The 19959-nt window shown below is 36.6% G+C and overlaps 1 protein-coding gene and 1 long non-coding RNA gene across 2 annotated transcripts in view; one reads left to right on the top strand and one right to left on the bottom strand.

The window, feature by feature from the left end:
• TMF1 (TATA element modulatory factor 1) overlaps window positions 1-12063 on the top strand; it is a 32157-nt gene extending 20094 nt beyond the window's left edge. Inside the window, exons 9-17 of the mRNA XM_038565875.1 lie at window positions 284-376; window positions 1279-1435; window positions 4691-4883; window positions 5667-5736; window positions 5971-6063; window positions 6956-7057; window positions 7338-7487; window positions 8681-8806; window positions 10165-12063. Of these exons, the coding sequence (XP_038421803.1) occupies window positions 284-376; window positions 1279-1435; window positions 4691-4883; window positions 5667-5736; window positions 5971-6063; window positions 6956-7057; window positions 7338-7487; window positions 8681-8806; window positions 10165-10308 (1128 nt within the window). The 3' untranslated portion in view covers window positions 10309-12063. The remainder of the gene's footprint in view (window positions 1-283; window positions 377-1278; window positions 1436-4690; window positions 4884-5666; window positions 5737-5970; window positions 6064-6955; window positions 7058-7337; window positions 7488-8680; window positions 8807-10164) is intronic.
• Window positions 59-19239, bottom strand: LOC119864661. The gene is made up of 2 exons (XR_005374768.1): window positions 18766-19239; window positions 59-420 (listed from the first exon to the last, which is right to left on the bottom strand). It is a non-coding gene; the product is annotated as an uncharacterized LOC119864661 (long non-coding RNA).
• Window positions 19240-19959: the final 720 nt, after the last annotated feature.

Here is a 19959-nt window from a genome sequence, read left to right on the forward strand (position 1 = left end):
CATTAATAGATGCATTGTCTCTCCTATATTGTATGGCAGTGGCTGTGCCTATTATGCCTTTTTTTTTTTTTTTGGTCTAACAATGCTTTTCTAAGTATATATTAAGTATACAGACGTTCAGTTTAGAATTACTTGGTAAATGGTATGTGTGATAATCATGTAAAAGCTCATTGGATAGTGTAAATATACATAAACCTATTGTGTTGACAACACAGTATGTAGTTAGGAAACTATAATTAGTGTTTTGATACTGTTTGTGATTGTATTGGTTCTCCTCATATAGGTTGGAGACCTTAGGTTGGCACTGCAACGTGCAGAACAGGCGGCTGCCAGAAAAGAGGATTATTTACGCCATGAGATTAGTGAACTCCAGCAGGTACTGTCACAGTTTTCCTAAACACAAATCCAAGATGTGTTTTCCTAGAAATAAAAGAAAGGATTCAGTGGGGATAATGTTCATGGAATTGAGATTACTACCATACTTTATCATTTGCTGTATTTTTGTGGCTTATATGAATAAAACAGGAGTGGACACCCTAAAAAATAAACACAAAAAGCCCTAATTTTGTTTTATAGAAAATAATTTTATACTGATAGATTTATTTTGTGTTAGTATTGTTTTTTCATTTGTTATAGCTAGTTTATCAGTCTTTCATTACTGTGGGGCAGATAATCAGTGTCAGTTTTTTTTTTTTTTAAGATTTTATTTATTTATTTGAGAGAGAGACAATGAGAGACGGCATAAGCAGAGGGAGTGGCAGAGGGGGAGAGAGAAGCAGACTCCCCGCTTAGCAGGGAGCCTGATGTGGAACTTAATCCCAGGACCCTGAGATCATAACCTGAACCAAAGGCAGATGCTTAACCAACTGAGCCACCTCAGTGCCCTCGGTGCCAGTTTTTCCACTATTCTGTTAATTTTCAGTCAGTGAACATGCACGGGAAAAGGAGACAAAGTACAACTCCAGTTGATCTTTCTGTTTTTTTAAATACTTAGAAATATATGGATGATGAGGCAACTGCTGGGAGGTTTGGATGATGGTCTTTTTTACCTGAAGATAATCAAACTTCTTTTTGTTAGAAAAGAAGCACTCCCTTAGATACTGTTATGCATCCTAGCTCTAACTTACAGATTGAATAATTAGAAAAGAATGTAACTACAAAACAATTTTATCTTGGGAAAATAATATTTTCCAGAATTCTTTCATAAAGTTTATTTGCTAGTGTTTTTAGAGTTTTCATTGTTATTAGTGGTAATGATTTAAGAATTTCATGATTTAGAGACTCCAGGAAGCAGAAAATCGAAACCAAGAGCTGAGTCAAAGTGTTTCATCAACGACAAGACCATTGCTTCGACAGATAGAAAACTTGCAAGCAACTCTAGGGTCCCAAACGTCATCGTGGGAGAAGTTAGAGAAGAATCTTTCTGATAGGCTTGGTAACTGCTTTAGTTCTTATGTTCAATGTAGAAGCCCTTTCCTTTTATTTATAAAAGTAGAATGGTATGAAATTGAAATTCATTTGATCTGATAGTTACACTTTATGTCTAACTTGTAGAGTTTTACGTCTTCTCCTTTCTTGCTTTTATTTTCTAATATTCTAATTGACTTTTTCAGACCACTTGTTTTCCCTTACACAGTGTGTCAAATATTATCCAAATACTTCCATGTCATCTTATCATTTTTACAGACAGCTGTTCTCATTTTTTTCCTTGTCTGTTGCTACATCTGACCTCTTTCTAGCTTGTCTGTAATAATGTAGGAGGTAGAGATCAGATATGGTTCTGGTCCTTGGTAGAATTCCACGAGCAGAGATAGGTCTCAGGAGGATCCCAGTCAGACTTTACTAGACAGATTCTGTGGAGTCTTGAGAGTCTTTTGTATAGAAATGTCCCAGGTTGCCCTTCTGTGCTGCTGTTAAGAAAATAATTATTCTAAGATGTTTATGCAAGTACAGATAAATTGTGTGTGTGTGTGTGTGTGTGTATCCCAGAAGCTGACTGATGAAAATTTCATGTGCCCTTTCTATGGCTAAAACTAACTGTAGTTTGAGAGACGCCATGGTACAGTGATAAAAGCAGGCCTGAAAGGGTATCCCTGTAAATCATGAGGAGTAAACTAGAATGAGTGGTTTTCAAACAATATTCGGTGGATCCCTTAGATGTCTTAGGACTAGCTGTCATGGTGAGAGGGCAGCTGTATAATTAAGGTGCTTGATATAGCCCTTTAGGCTGCTTTAATGAAAGTAGTGCCTCCTTTTCGATCTTTTTTTTTTTTTTTACTTCCATGTGAGATTATGTCTAGAAAACATTCATCTACTTAAAAAAATCACTAAACTAGATGAAATGTCATGTATTGTTTAATTTATAGATATATGTTTTGGGTCTATCATTTGTTACTGAGACCCATTTGCTATGAACATGAGACATCTGAAAATGACACCTGAAATGAATTTTCTTTTAGCAATAAATGAAAACCAGAAGCTGGTTTTTTCTTTTAGCAGTAATGAAAACCAGAAGCTGTTTTTTTTTTTTTTTTTTTTTTTTTTTGTTGTTGTTGTTGTTGTTGTTGTTTTTAAACTGGGCTCTACATCCCCTCAGTGATATGTGGTATTGTGCTGGAATATAGGCAAAGCCATGGGACACACATACCAAATATTGCTTTTAATAGGAGCACAAATACAGCATGTAACAATATAAAGTGAAAAATAGAGATAATGTTAGGTCTACTTTGGTAGAGAAAAAATAGAATTAGTGATTAAATATCAGACTCTAATCTTTTCTTAACTGAAATTTTTTATTGAGATAATTATAGATTCACATGCAGTTTTAAAAAATAATACAGGTGGTCCCTTGCATGCTTTATCTAATATCCCCAAATGTTAACACTGCAAAATTATAGTATAATATCACAACAGGATATTGACAGTGATATAATGTACTAATTTTATTCAGATTTCTTCAGTTCTACTGATACTCATTTATATATGTGTGTGTCTCTGTATTACGTTGGGCATGGTTTTATTATATGTGTAGGTTCATGTACCCATCTCTACATTCAAGATTTTGAACAGTTCCGATAAGTTGTCCTTTTAGAACCTCATTTTACCATTCTAGTGGCCCTCCTTTTGTGTCCCAAATCTTGGCAATCACAATCTGTCCCTTATCTAAAATTATGGAATTTCAAAATGTTATATAAATAGAATTATATACTATGTGACAATTTGGGATTGGCTTTTTTCCTTCACAACATGATTCCCTGGAGGTTCATCTAAATTACTGTGTATATCAGTGATTTAGTCCTTTCATTGCAGAGTGTTTCTGTGTTATGAGCATACCACATTTTCTTTAACCATCTACCTGATGAATGATATCTGGGCTCATTCTAGATCTTTTCCTGTACAGATAAAGCTGTGAACATTCTTGTACATGTTTTAGTGTAGACATGTTTTTATTTCTCTGGCTAAATGCCTTAAGTGTGCAGTTGCTGGGTTGTCTGGGTAGTTGTATGTTTAGTTTTTTAGGAAAACACCAAACTGTTTTTCCAAAGTGGCTATATGTATGACAGTAATCTAATTTCTCCACATCCTTGTCAGAATTTTGTGTTGTCCCTATTTTTTCTTCTAGTCATCCAGATATCATTTAGTGATATCTTACTGTGATTTTCATTTGAATTTCCCTAATGACGCATATCATTTCATGTGCTTATTTTCCATTTGTATATCCTCTTCAGTGAAATTACCTTTCCATGTCTGTTTTTTTTTTTTTAAGATTTTATTTATTTATTTAAGAGAGAGAGAGAGAGAGAGCATGAGCAGGGAGGAGGGGCCGAGGGAGAGGGAGCAGCAGGCTCCCCACTGAGCAGGGAAGCCCAAGCAGGGCTGGATCCCAGGACCCGGGGATCATGACCTGAGCCGAAGGCAGACACTTAACCAGCTGAACCACCCAGGCACCACACCTTTTCATGTCTTTTGTCCATTTTCTAATTGGATTCTATTTTCACTGGTAAGTTTTGAGACTTCTTTATATATTCTAGACACCAAGTAATGTGGTTTGCATTTTTTTCCTCCCAAGTCTGTAGCTTGTCTTTTTATCCTGTTCACAAAAGCAAAAGTTTAAAATTTTGAAGTCCAGTTTATCAGTTTTTCTTTTTATGGTTCTGCTGGTGGTGTCAAACCTAAGTACTCTTTGCCTGTCTAGGGACAGTGTTTGCTCACCTCGCCTCTTCGGACTTCCACTAGAGAATGGTTGGGGATAGTAGTCACCTAATGAGATATCTAGGGACAGGCAAAGAGTGAAAGTTTTAGAAAACTTTTTTCTAAAAGTTTTAAGGGTTTTTTTGCACTTAAATTTTTGATCCATTTTGAATTAATTTTCATATAATGTAAGTTTAGTTTGATGGGTTTTTAGGTTTGTTTTTTTCTTTTTTGTTTTTGCATTTAGATATCCAGTTGCTCCACTTTCAATATGTGCCTCCACTTTCAAATTAAAATATTTTAGGAAAAAAATAATAAAGCAGTTATAAGTTAAGATTTGTTCTTTTGTCTATATAAGCAGTTCTGCCTCAGTCAATAAGTTCTTACAGATTTCAGTGAGGCTATTTGAATTATTAACTGTTTGAAGTAAAAATTTATTTGATATTTTGGCCTTTTGGGCCTAAGTATATTTGATTTTTCTTTTTTATCCTACAATCAGGTGAATCCCAGACTTTGTTAGCAGCAGCAGTTGAAAGAGAACGTGCAGCTACAGAAGAACTCCTTGCCAACAAAATTCAAATGTCCTCCATGGAGTCACAGAATTCTCTCTTAAGACAGGAAAACAGTAGATTTCAGGCCCAGTTAGAATCAGAGAAAAATAAGCTAAGAAAACTTGAGGATGAAAATAATAGGTGAGCATGTTTCTTGAGTGTTATTCTTGGTGGTTTTGTGACATCTTAAAGCACTTAAAAAAAGAAGTTGTAGTGTTTAAACTCAGAGTCATTAGTAATAGAATAGTATAGCAGAATGGTTTGGGATTCATTGAACTTGAGACAGGCTCGTGAAATTGTGTGGCATGTTCTGTATGTATTTGCATTTTCCAGGGAAAAGATTCATTACTTTAATCAGGTTTTTTTTAAAGGAATCTGTAACTATAAAATAGTTTGGAGACCACTCATTGGAGTTATTTTTTATATTTTACAATGGTCTTAGCAGTGTTCCAGTCTTTCTAAATAAATGTCTGGGTTCTTTGGAACTGCAGGCTATGAAGTTCATCTATCTGAAAGTGTATTAAGGCTGTGATTAGTGTGGTTTTACTCCCTAAGTTCTTCCTTAGAAATTTTAGTTAAAAAAAAAAAATGGTCAAGTAAAAATGATACCTGAACTTCTGCAAATATTTTCATAGAACTCTCTAACAAGCTTTTGCAGAATCTGAACCTATTAGAGAATGGTGGTATTCAAAATTCTTTTTAGAAAATCTCTTTTTAAATGAAATCCTAGCTCAGAGCAGCAATATAATATAATACACAAAAGTAGTAGCTTGGCTTCTGAGTGTAAAACCCCTGTCATCTAGAAAGTATATTTGGAAAATCAAGCTGATAGTTGAAATGACTATTAAAGAGTTAATAAAGTGGTGAGTTTTCAATAGTGTGTACTATCATCTTTGTTTTGTTTAATTCTTTCTGGCTTAATAGGTACCAGGTCGAATTAGAAAACCTGAAAGATGAATATGTAAGAACACTTGAAGAGACAAAGAAAGAAAAGGTATTTAACAGTGTTTGCTCACCTCTCCTCTTCGGGCTTCCACTAGAGAACAGTTGGGGATGGTAGCCACCTAATGAGATGCCAGGGTGGAGTGAGCACTGTGACTTCTTTCTGAACTTGGTCTTTAGTAGTAAAAGAAATAGGAATATATACTTTATGTTCCTGACTTTGGAATGGACTTAGAAGGATGATTTAGTATCACAGAAATTATCTAACTGTACCTCTCTCCACTAGACACTACTGAATAGTCAGTTAGAAATGGAGAAATTGAAAGTTGAACAGGAAAGGAAGAAAGCAGTTTTCACCCAAGAAGCAATAAAAGAAAAGGTACTGAATTTGGGGTTTTGTTTTGTTTTTGGTGTAACCAGTTCATAGCTGTTCTGATTAACCATTGTTACATAATTCTAGGTATACCTTATAAATACCATTTTTTCTGCTTAAAATCAATAGAGTGATGAATTATAGTATTGTAATCAGTATCCTGTCAGAGTGGGTCCAAAGTAATTTGAGTTTATCCAAAGAGATCTGTGATTCTAAGGCTTGAATTCTAGAATCTGTTGCGGCCATTTTTTAATGAATTTTGTGAAATTAGTTTCACTGAAACTAATGCACTTCATTTGGCCTCTAGGCACCTTGGGGATAAAACTGGTATGTTCACTTTATTTCTGGTTAAGGAAGGTAATTTTTCTAAAGTGAGTTAGTTTCCTGTATGTGAAGGATTGGATTATACTTGGTAGCATCATTTGTTAAAACTGCCTGTATGTACATGGAAATTACCTTTTGAATTTGTTTGGAATTTTAAAAATATATATTAAAAATAAAATGGATAAGCCAGAAACTTGATGGTTTGTAAAACTTATTAGTAATCTTATTCTGAAGAATTAGGTTTAATTGGTAATAGGTTAATTAATATATAATAATATGTAGACATTAATTCAGTATTTGTTAGAACAAAAACATTTTCATTCCATTAAAAATAAATTGTTGTAATATAAATGAGTCCTGAGATGATTTGACCACATCTGTCTACAATTTTAAATGACTCTTGTGCCTTTAATAAGACTTCAGAAATTCTATCTGTAACATTTTATATGAGGAAATGAGAATGAATCTTTGTTGTCATTTATCCTAGAAAAGTTTCTTGCTTTTTATTTACCATTTTAGTCTTTAATGTGACCTGAACGTTGTTTTTGTTTTTGTTTTTGTTTTACTCCTTAAGGAACGGAAGCCATTTTCTGTTTCTAGCACTCCTACCATGTCTCGTTCGAGTTCAATAAGTGGAGTTGATATGGCAGGGCTACAAACATCTTTTCTGTCTCAGGTGATATTTTATTTCTTATATGTACCTAGTTGTTAAACTGAACGATAATAAAGGAAATAAGCAGGTAGCATTTTGTCTATCATCTATCACCTTGCCATTCGATAGGCAATTGATCTGAATATTCATGAAGGAGTGCTAATTGCACTGAAGAAATAAGAGATGATTTCGTGCCTTTGAGAAAGTTACAGACATTTTAAAGCAAGAATTAGCAGAACCATTTGTTTGAACCTTATTGTGGAACTCAGCTTATAACTGTATAACTGTATATGGTTTAATATAGGATGAACCTCATGATCACTCATTTGGACCAATGTCTGTATCAACAAATGGAAATCTTTACGATGCTGTGAGAATGGGAGCAGGATCCAGCATTATTGAAAATCTACAGTCTCAGCTAAAGCTAAGGGAAGGAGAAATTACTCATTTACAGGTATTGGAAAAATTAAATGTGCAACAGAAGTAAATGAAATTTTGGGGCCTAATAAGTAGCACCCTTCATCTCCACCTCAATTCTGAGCAAATTGAAAAATAAAGTGAAATAGTGGCATGTGAAGTTTAAAATGTATCACATATATTAATGATGTATGTGATATATATATACATATATAATGATATATGTGGTTTTTTTGATAAGACTAGTTTGAGAAATTAGCCAGATGAGAGCCAAATGAGCCTGCTCACGGGCTCTGACTGTCAGAATTAGCGCGACTTACCCACCCTGTCATGGCAAATGCAGAGCTGGAGTAGGCCTCCCCATGTGTTATAGGCTGCCATCTAAGACTTGTAAGCATCTAAGAGCAGAGAACTCCTGGCAGGCACCTTTCCCAAACATTAAAAAAGAAAGAGTTTGCTGATCTGAACACAGTCATTTTATTTTTCTCAAGAGTTACCACTTAGGTCACTCCCCCTTGTGAGGAAGGAGGGAGAGAGATTAGAACTAGAATATCCTGTATATGAAAGAAACCATCTTGAGTAGGGAGGCGGCACCCTCCCATCTTACTTTACTTTTTAAAAACTTAATGTGAGAGATGTTAAAACACTTTACCTATTTTCATTGTTGAACTTGAAACAGAAGTGTAAATCTTTCCTTTTATTCTCATTATATTATTATAGTTGGTTGGAAATACTACTCTATTAAAGACCAAGTCTTTGAATTGGAAAATAAACAAGATCAGAATAAACTTCATATGAGTTATGTTTGTGTAGCCCAGTGTGCTGTGCTTGAGGGTCCAGATTAAACTTCATTGGTAGTGATGATAGATTCTGTCAATGTGACCTGCACAGCTGGGGCTGCATTAAAGGATAGTTTTATTTTTCTGAGTTTATGTACTAATTTAGAATGACTGAAATATATGCTGTTTCTCTAGAGAAAAATATAGGGCTCCGTACTTCAAACAGATGATTAGATTTTCTTTAGTTCTTTTTCTTTCATAGTAAGCCCTGGTAACCTCTGAGGAGAGCAGAAACCCTTGTTTTTGCCACCATTTCCTTAAAGAGTTAGCTCATGGCTATATGTTGACATACTATTTTATCAAAAATAACATTGAATATATTTATATTAGTATAAGTATTAATAACCAAGATATATTTTTATTTAAATTACTTCCCTGTAATGTTTCTCAGCTAGAAATTGGCAACCTAGAAAAAACACGTGCAATAATGGCTGAAGAGCTAGTTAAATTAACAAATCAAAATGATGAACTTGAAGAGAAAGTGAAGGAGATACCCAAACTTCGAACTCAGCTAAGAGTAAGTACTCTTCTCTTCATTTAAGGATGAGTCCAAGGGATTCCCTAGGTGGCTCAGTTGGTTAGGTGTCTGACACTTGATTTTGGCTCAGGTCATAATCTCAGGGTACAGGATTGAGCCCCACATTGGGCTATGCACCCTGCAGGGCATCTTTTTCAGGATTTTCTCTCTCTCCCTGCTTGCTTGCACGTACACGCTCTGCTTCTTTCTGTAAAATGAATAAATCCTTAAAAAAAAAAAAGAATGAATCCAAGATATTTTTATCCAGTTACATTAGATTTGATATTGTTATTTTACATAAAATACGTAAGTTTTAATGATTTCTTTGAAAATGGTATTAAATAGTTCAGTTAGGAAGTTTTAAGAATCTTCTTACTTGTCACATTACATGAAGTATTTTTCATAATCATGTGCAGTCCCAATATAGGAAAATAATTAGGGATGCCTGGGTGGCTCAGCGGTTGAGCACCTGCCCCTGGCTCAGGGCGTGATCCCGCGGTCTCAGGGTCGAGTCCCACATCCGGCTCCTTGCCTGGAGCCTGCTTCTCCCTCTGCCTGTGTCTCTGCCTTTCTCTCTGTGTGTCTTTCATGAATGAATGGATAAAATCTTTAAAAAAAAAAAAGAGGGACACCTAGGTGAGTGGTTAAAGCATCCACCTTTGGCTCAGGTTGTGATCTTGGAGTCCCAGGATCAAGTCCCATCAGGCTCCTTGAATGAAGCTTGCTTCTCCCTCTGCCTATGTCTCTGCCTCTCTCTCTGTGTGTCTCTCATGAATTAATAAATAAAATCTTTAAAAATAAAAAATAAAAATAAAGGAAAATAATTAGGTTTTATTTGACCAGGGCTCATTTATAATACTACTCTTTTACATAATCTTATGAGTATTTTGTTCATTGACATTATTATGTATCATCACAATTTACGTATTTGGTATTAGGAGTCACTGTTAAGCCATATATGAAAATATATTTTCTTTTATCTTTTTTTGGTGGGCTAAATGACAGATAATACTTAAAGCGTGATGAACCGAAGAGAGTAAAATTTGATCACATGTGTTTAAATTAATGGGAGAAAAGACAGATTAAGCTTTAGATGGGGAGAATTGTAGAGTAGTGGAGAGATATGATAAAATTGGTAGCCATCTGGCTTGGGTTTTTTGTTTTTGTTCTGTTTTTTTAATTCCTCGACTTGCTATTTATTCCAGCGGATCGGAATAGCAGTTTAATTTTCAGAAGAGATGACTAGGTACTTTTCTTTAGATTGTAATATGTTTACTGGTGACTCATTTGTAATATAAATATATATTAAAGGTGTTTTGTAGAGTTATTTTAAAAATTATGAACATATTTTTTTGTAGGATTTGGATCAAAGATACAACACTATTCTGCAGATGTATGGAGAGAAAGCAGAAGAGGCAGAAGAACTTCGATTAGATCTTGAAGATGTAAAAAATATGTATAAGACTCAAATAGATGAACTTTTAAGACAAAGACTCAGTTAACTTCTGAAAACTACATTCCCATCAAACTGAATGTAAACATTTAATATCTAAGTGTAGACTCCCAATAAATTCTTTTATAGAATTAGTGGAATTTACTGTAGAGTTCAAAAACTGAAAAAAATTGTTTTATAGTATATAGTAATATTTGCAGTTAAATTATTTTGTGCAATATTTGAACTTTATTTTTGAAACTATTCTTTAAAGATTTATTTTTTAAAGCATCTTTTTTTTTTTTTTTCTTTTTTTTTTGGTCTTGAACAGCACAGAGATTACTTTTCCTCATATCAGTATGGTAGGGAAGGAGATGGTGTTCATATGTTGCGTTGTAAATATATAATTAATTGTATCTGTAATTTATATGTGTTTGTATATATTAAGGACATTTAAAGAGTGATATTAACATATTGAAACTTTGAAATCTTTCACATTTCAACATATCTAATTATTACTTCATGAAAATGAACATTAAATGTTCTAGTAAAAAAATTATTAAACCCACAGTTACTAAATTTTGAACTAATATTTTTTCTTTTAAAGTGGAAATCACACTGACACTCTCTGAAGCTTAAAGGGTGAATGATTTAAACTTTAAAATTTTTGTGGTCTGAGAATTTATTTCACCCACATTCTACAATAAAGTATACAAATTTTGGTACCTCTCTGGTGAAAGCTGTAGCTATTTAGTTAATTATATAGGCACGATCAGATAGTGGAAAAATTTTCCTTAAAATGATTTTGTGATGACATCAGTGACATTTAAGTGCTTTTAAAGAGGTATCGTTTTACTAACCCTGTAAGATGAATCAAAAGTGATAAAGTAATAACATGATTTTCTCTTAAAAATTAATTGTTCACATTTTGTAAAGCCTTATTTTTTGGCACATTAAAAAAATCAATGTTTGATATTACAGAATATTCATAACAACATACAGAAACTATAGGAGTTAATTTAAATTTGGCATTTTGCAATTCTGTATAATTTATCATTTTATTTTTTCTCAAAACTTTACACTCAAAAATAGTGTGGAATAGCTTTAAAAAATAGCTATGCTTTCTTCCAAGTGCTTCCAAATGTTATTTTGTTTAAAAAAAGTTAACCAGGCCGCAGTTTTAGATTTGTGAAATATTTTGATACATTTTATTACTGAAAGTCATTTAGTTGCCTTTACTTGCAAATAACTCTCATTTAATTTTTAGTTGAATTTAAACAGTAGAACTTTGGGTTATAGCTATAAGCAAGCCATGTTGAAGAATTTGGAATGCTTTTCAGGGCAATTCAAGTGACCTCATTTTTGTTCTTTTTGTATTCCAGGCAGTATTTCTGTCATTGGATCTCTGATTTGTAGCACTAATAAATATTCTTTCAGTGTGAACCAAATTCATAAAATTAATTTTCTATATTTTAGTGGTAAAAAGCAGTGTAATAACTTTTTGTCAGCTTGGACTTTTTTGAGGGGGGATTTTTTTTTTTTAAATATTCACTGGGCTGACAAGGAATGACGAGACGGATAGCAATAAGAAATGTACAGAATTAGGAAATATAGGAAACTGAAGTTGCAAAATTGTCAAGCGTTTGAAACTAGAAGTTTAGGAATTAGGAAATTATTATTTTAAAATATTAGAAAATAAAACCTTCAGTTGTGGAAAAAAGATGGAAATAAAACTCCTATACTTTTCAATTTCATAATGTTAGACATTTTCTTTTCTTAATTCTTATTAACATTAATAAAATCAGTTCAACTTAAAATTTTAAAAGTGTTTTCAATTTATTGAACTTAAAAATGGTAAATAGTTATTTAGGACTCTGGCTATATATTATTACCATATGTTCATTATCCAAAAATTAATAATGAATAGTCACACAGATTTTATTATACACTTAGATCTCTTGGTACATTTATAAGTTGAGAAGGTGTAGTGAGAATCTTGAAAAACTCCACTAAGAGGCGGAATACCTAGTGACATACTGGTTGCTGTATTTTGCTGTTGGTCATTAAAACTTCTCTATCCATATTTTAGTAAAACAATGTTTAAAATTTAATGGTTAAGAGAATAGTTTGCAATCAGATATTTCTCTTGAAAATAGATATTAAAAATCAGAACTTCAAAAATATAAGGTTAGACGTGTGAGCATTGTTAATATAGAGACAACTGAGCACATACCAGGTGTTTTTCCAGCTCTTGGGAAGCTTGATTGAGACTACCGACTCCTTTTTTTTTTTTCCATTGACTCTGTTGAGAAGTTTCAATTGTATACTGTTTAGCATATGGGAATGTATTGAACGTATCTATATCGTGATTTAAGATATTCTAAATATGGACAATTTCTGACTTAGGGAAACATGAGTTTTTGTAGTTAAGTGAAAATTTTTTTCTCGTGATTCTTCAATTGGCATTTGATTTCTGAATTGAACATTTTATTTAGATGCTTATTAAAAGTATGCAATTTGTAGTATTTAGAAAAAAGCCACATGACAAAAGAGAAGAAGTCTAGATATTTTTTCTTGTTTTACTATTTGGTATATATATATTTTTTTCTTCTAGTATATCATAATTTTAAAATTTTTCTTTAAAATTCTAATCTCCCTATTTTCAGTTTTACAGTATAACCTCATATTTTGTAAAGGGCTAAAAGTATGATTTCAACTACAGATTGATATAATATTTTAATTCTAAATGAAAGGTAATGTAAATAAGCATGGATCTGATTTGAATAAAGGTTAAAATCTTTATAATAGTATTAATGTATTTCATTGTTACCATAATTTAGACTGCCCAGTACCAATGAATGAAGGTGATATTGTTTTATGAAGGTAATAGGACTTGTATAACTTCAGAATTCATATTTTAAAATGAGGATAAGTCCAAATTTTCTATGAGTTATTATGAAGAATATTGTCAGCATTAAGCATAGTTTTTCTAATGAAGTTTTTGGAAAACAATCCTGAGAATTTACCGCAATTAAATTATTGTAAGGATGATTTGTGTCTTTTTTAAAAATCTTAAACAGTGTTCAGGATACTCTTCTAAAAGTTTTACAACAGTTCTGTATTCAAATAATAACAATAGATAAGTTGTCCTTTATTCATAAGTTATTCTGAGTTCATATTGCTTGTAATATTGAACTCTTACAACTTTGATCCTTAAAAGTACTTGTAAGGGCAGCCCAGGTGGCTCAGCGGTTTAGCGCCACCTTCAGCCCAGCCGCTGAAGCCGTGATCCTGGAGACCCAGGATGGAGCCCCACATCAGGCTCCCTGCATGGGGCCTGCTTCTCCCTCTGCCTGTGTGTCTCTGCCTCCCCCCCCTCCCCCGCCGTGTGTGTCTCTCATGAATAAATAAATAAAATCTTAACCCTTATTTTAAAAAAATAAATAAATAAATAAAATACTTGTAAGCTTTGCCTTTACACATATCCATTTTACCTTTAGCAAATCCAGATCCTTTAATAAGATAGAATGGAAATAGTTTCTTTCTTCTTAATACTAAATACTTCTCAAAACAAAAACCACAAAATGGTTTGGTACAGAGAATTTGGTACCCACAATGATGGGTACAGAGAATTTGCTTTTAGAGCTGTCCAGAATTTATTCTCCATTTTGCCCTGCTACTAAGTAAGGTAAATTCAATTTTAGAATCTTCAAATAATACTAAGGAAGAGGTAATAAGAGCTCTTGCTGTTTGTGTAACATCAAACTCTCTTGTTGCTTTTAGAGGTAGTGATGGACACATAGAGGTGTTCCTTTCAGTTTTATACAATGCCACGCCCGTTTGTCTCTTGAAATTAAAATCTTAATTTTTAAAAATACATATTGTTAAAAAATCTGTGGTTATGCTGATTATAGGAAACACAGTACTTTGTTACTGTGGAAATAATTCACTTAAACAGGATCATAATCCCTTATCCACTGTTCTGAAGTCTAAAAAAGCTCTGAAAACTGTTAAGTGTTTTTGTAAGTTTGCTGTCAAACTTGCTTTGGTGGTAAAGCTTAACCTTTCCTGACGTGGGGTTACTTAGAGGGTTATCTCACGGTGAGTGGAATGAAGTGCATACATTTTGCTGCAGAAATATTGTATGGGATAATGGGGTGTTGACCCAGGGCACACTGAGTGTGTTAAGTTGTAAACTGCACACTCTCTTCTACACAAAAAAATTCAGGAACACATAGGGCCCCAAGGATTTTGGAAAAGAGATTGTGTACCTGCACTTTACCTTCAAATCAGCTTCTTAAAGTCAATACTATTCTCATCTCCATTTTTAAAATGAAGAAGGTTTAGTTGCTTAAGGTCATATGGCAAGTAAATGGCAAAGATGAGGTTCTAATTTGTGCAGTTTGGCTCCAGAGAATATGCTCTGAACCATTAACTGCAGTGCTGCTTCTCTTATTCCTTTCCTGTGAAACCATAAATGTATAGATCAACTAGCGTAAGGTCAACTTTTGTCAAAATCTATTTGCTTAAAACTTCAGAACTGTTGAATTATATTTTAAGCAATTGGATATATCAGATAACCAATAAGCTATATTCTGATTGTTCAGCATTTTGCTGACACTGTGAGCTATCCAAATGTCAATATATGTGCAGCAAGCTTAAAACACATTTAATAAGATTGTAATGCACTGCAAAAATTATGATTATATAAAATTTTAAACTTGTACAAAGAGAACAGATTATGAATCCCCATACTCTCATTAACCTATACTCTTTAACTGTGTTCAACAGTTCATGGCCCATTTTGTTTCATTTATAGTTCACTTGTGCTTCATCTCAATCCACATTATTTTGAAGCAAATTTCAGACATAAGACTTCATTATCAAATTTAAGTATGGAATATTTTTGTAAAAAATACCTCATCAACTATTTAGTTACTTGCATCATGATTCATATAGGAAAAATGGGATAAAATATGCTTCAGTTGTTTGCATTTACCGTTTTCATGTTTTTTGGTTTTGTTTTACTAGTTTTCACATTAGGAGTTGGTTCCCTTTTGCCATCAGACATGAACAATGAGGTTTTGGTCTGTGTGTTTGGTTGATTGGTCAGACCTCTTTGAATATAAGATTTAACTATATGTGTACTTCAATCTATTACAGTTACCCTTTACTGATGCTTTAAATTATCCTATCTTTGGCCAGAAGGTGGCTTTTCAGACTGGTTCCTGAGTCCTTTTGATAAGGCCCTCATTATCTTTGATTGCCTCCCTGCCTCCTCATGTAAGGTTTTTTAGCTGCTTCTTGTACATCATCTAAGATGATGTACATATCTAAGATGATCCATTTTTCTATGGAACTCACGTTCCTTTTAGTGGGAAATGTTTGCAGATCATAGTCTGGGTACAACAGGTGCTTCTTGCTACAGGGTTGGTTGTTTTGTAGGTCTTTTCAATGGATGATGGAGGATAGCTCTGTTCTTAATGATAAAATGTTAATTTATATTACCTCCAAATTCATAAGTAGTATTTTTATGAGGTTAGGCTTATATCTACACCACATGCCAAAAAATTCAGCTTCAAAGATACCATCTTCATTACTCCTATTTGGTGTATCCCAATCAGTATTCCCACTAACAGTTTGGTTCCTGGGAACAGTTTGTGATTTTTTAAATTCTTTTAGTCCTGAGGGTACATCCACCAGATGTGCTAATTGTGTTTCAAAATCACTTGGGATAGGTCCTTTGTTGTAGTATATGCCACAGCTGGATAACATGTAAATTGTTTCATTTTACTTTCAATTTTTAAGGATTACTTTTTAAAAATTTTGTTTTATACTGTATTTACATGTTTCTAAAGCTACTTCTATATAGTGTATATCCAGAGAAGTTTTTTGCCCCGATATCCATATTCCCTTCTTCCCCCATAGGTAATCATTTTAAATATTAATCTATTTGTAAAATAACATATATATATCCCCTTTCCTACATAAGTAATAGCATATTACACATCCTTTCCCCACTCAACAATACACCCTGAAGTGTATAAAGATTTCTCAGTTCTTTTTTTACACCTGCATAGTTCTTCGTTGTGTGGATATACCAAAGTTTACTCAATCAGCCTCCTATTAATGGACATTTTAGTTTATTTTAATGTCAGTTTGAAGAAAGTTTTAAATTTTAACATTGGTATCTTGGGTGGAAATCCTGTGTTGCAAATGGCTGCTGCAATATGTTAGAACTCGAGCTGATGTTCTTAAAGCTCTATCATGTGTCCTCCGAGCCTGAATGACCACAACTTAATAAGTAGCCATTTAAAATAGTACCACGTTTATATCACAACAATTTAATTGGCTTGTCCTTGCAATTTAATGGACTAACCTCTTTTTAGAACCTTTTCTCATGTATTCAAAATACATACGAGTACAAATATATATTACCAGTCAGTGACAAAAATTTATTTTAAATGACTACAATTCATCTTGAACCAACTAGCAGGAAAGCTATATTTCCTGTACATGACAAAAAAGAGGATGGTGACCTATAAGCTGAGAAAGCACTTTAAAATTACTGCCCTTATTGGTATGGGATGGACAAAGTATGAAATAATAGAGCAGTAGTTCCCTTAGAGACAGTCTTTTACCTAAAGAGTAAGTGAGGTGCTCCCTGGGTGGCTCAGCGGTTGAGCGTCTGCCTTTGGCCCAGGGTGTGATCCTGGAGTTCCAGGATCGAGTCCCGTGTCGGGCTCCCTGCATGGAGCCTGCTTCTCCCTCTGCCTCTCTCTCTCTCTATCATGAATAAATAAATAAGATCTTAAAAAAAAAGAGTAAATGAGTTAATACTTTAAGTGCTTTAGAATTATGCCTGGCACATGTCAAATGTGTTTTTTGCGGTGTTGTTATTTGAAGAAAAAATTCAGATAACATTCCTTGTTTAGCAGATTACTAATGGCATTTGTAACACTTCTTACAACAGCATCTCAAAAAATATTTAAAAAGCACTTCAGCCCTTGGAAACAAACTGTTGCTTCTTTATGATCATATTAAGAGTAGGTGACTTTATGTGTCTGAGCTTAAGTTTATTCTGCTGGTATCAACCTTCCTAAATTTAGCCAGTTCAAGTTAATCCCGTAATGATCGACGCTGCTACGCTCCACAGAGTAGAGAGCATCCTAGAGCCAAGGACCGTGTGGGAGGCCAGCGTTCAGTCATGATAAAATTATCATAAATAAATCTTAAAAAAATAAAATAATATCATTATAAGGGAATTTAAATAATCGTAAAATAATACAGCAATAAAAACTACAGGGGATCCCTGGGTGGCGCAGCGGTTTGGCGCCTGCCTTTGGCCCAGGGCGTGATCCTGGAGACCCGGGATCGAATCCCACATCGGGCTCCCGGTGCATGGAGCCTGCTTCTCCCTCTGCCCGTGTCTCTGCCTCTCTCTGTCTCTCTCTCTGTGTGACTATCATAAATAAATAAAAATTAAAAAAAAACAAAAACAAAAACTAGAGCTCCGCAGAGCAGCATTCGCGCTTGGCGAGTTTTCCGGGGAGCGCGGGGAGGCCGAGCGCACCGCTGCACGGCGAGCGAGGGGCCACCCCCGAAGACGCCGCCATCCGAGTTCGCGCCCCACCCTGGAAGGGCAGGGAGGGCCGAACCGTGACCACCGCGCCAGCGCCACGCAGCCCGAATGAGGATGGGCCAGAGTCAGGGGTCCTCGGGCCCTCTGAGCGCCCCCGCCCGCCCCCAGGGCCCGGTGCAGCGCGGACCCGCGCCCTCCGCGCCCTCCGCGCCCTCCTCGCCGGGCCGTGCGCGCCCAGCGCAGCTGCCGCGGGTTCGGACCCGCCTCCCCGCGCAGACGGCCTCGGAGCGCCGGCGGCTCCCTGGCGCCCCCTGGCCCGGCTCGGGCGCCCGAGGTTTCCGGTGAGCCGCAGCCGCCGGTTGTGACGACTCGGTGCTCTGGAGCGGCGGCCGTCTCCTCCTCCTGCGCAGCCCCGGCGCCCCCGACTGCAGGTGGGACGCGCTCGGCTGCCCGCGGACCCCCTCCCCCGCCGCCCGTCCCGGGGCGCGGTGGGGCGGCCGCACGCGGGGCTCCCGGGGGCCCTCCGGCCGCGGGGAAGGATGCTCCGGGGGTCGGCGCGCCCGCCCTGGCGAAGCCGCTCCCCGGGACCCCCACCCCCCCGGGGGGCGGGTGCCCGGGAGTGTGTGCAGGGGGTGAGGGTGGGGGCCGGTGCAGGGCGGCGGGCGGCGGGCGACGAGCGGGGACTCCGCGCCCGCGAGGGGGCAGGACGCGAGCGCGGCCGTGTGGCTGCGGACCTCCCCGCGGCGTCCCGGGCGGCCCAGCCCGCTCTCCCCGCCCCCTCCCCGCCTCCACCGACCGTGAGACCCGTGGCCCCCCCGGGAGGGGGGAGGGCGGAGGGGGGGCACCGGGTAGGTTCAACTTTTCACCTCCCCGCCGCCTCCTTGAGACCTCCCCAGCTCTGTTACAGCGCGCGGCCCCGGTCAGCCTCGAGCTTTCATCTCTCACCATCTTTCAGGCTCTTCTAATTCTTCCTTTTTTTTTTTTTCCCCCCCTCCTCCACCTTTTAAGGCCTGAGGAAATCCGGTCAAGGAATACAGAAGAGGAAGGAGCCAGTTGCTTTCTACTGAAGGAAAGTAGCGCATCCCGAAAGCCTCCGTCTGCTGCAGGAGCGCACTCGCTCACCCACCCCTGGGGGGCTTTGCAAACGGACCGCTCCGCTCCCGAGACCGCCTTTCTGCCAGGCCCCCAGGGGTTGTGCGTTCATGCTCCAGCAGCCACCTCCTTCTAGCTCATGCAAGTAGGTACGTGCTCTTGGCAAAAGCCTGACTTCTGATCTGAGACTTCCGAGATTTTCGCGTGACTTAAATGTTGTTACTCCTCCCACATGGATCAGTGGGTTTAGTTGTAGCCGGAGCTCTGTCAAGGACAGCCGACTTGCAGAACTGAAGGTCAGGACTTCATCACAGCAGTGACTTTATTACTGGAAAGGATGAGTCAAAAAAAAAAAAAAAATAGGTCAGCCTGCCTGTTGAATGGTAAGGCTGGAGTAGTTAAATAGGAAGGCTCAAGTAGCAGTAGGATTCCGCGAGTAGGATTCATAGGATGAGAACCAGGAAAGTTGTCCGTCTCCAGGAATGTCTTACCGGCAAAATGTCCCTTTGGCCTGTACCAGTTGATGCCTGTATAAAGTGGGCCATATCCTTCTGCTTACCATCAGAATCTAGTGTAAGTTACAGTGTGGAGAGTGGTACCTATCACTTTGCTTTTAGCAGCATGATGTTCATTAAGGAAAAAGGGTAGGATGATCCAGGACTTTTTGCTTACAAAATGTCTTACTAAATGCTAGCCCTACTGCTTAGAGGTTTTCTCATTAGATTTTTTTCTTCCTTTAATATTTCCTTTAATCCAAAATAGCATCTGAATGATAAAGTCTACTTTAGCATCCTTTTAAGGTAATATGTTACATATCTGACACATTTCAGATACCTAAGGCATAACAACGGCTTCTGTGTGCTTCTGATAATTAAAGACAAATTATTTCCATTATAAGTGCACTATTACTATGTATTTTTTTAAAAGATTTTATTTATTTATTCATGAGAGACACAGAGAGGCAGAGACTTGAAAAGCAGGCTCCCTGTGGGGAGCACTCTGTGGGACTCCATCCCGGGATCACACCTTTAGCACTTCACCACTGAG

Source organism: Canis lupus, chromosome 20 (genome assembly GCF_011100685.1).
Source record: "Canis lupus familiaris isolate Mischka breed German Shepherd chromosome 20, alternate assembly UU_Cfam_GSD_1.0, whole genome shotgun sequence".
In the NCBI taxonomy this organism is placed as follows: domain Eukaryota; kingdom Metazoa; phylum Chordata; class Mammalia; order Carnivora; family Canidae; genus Canis; species Canis lupus.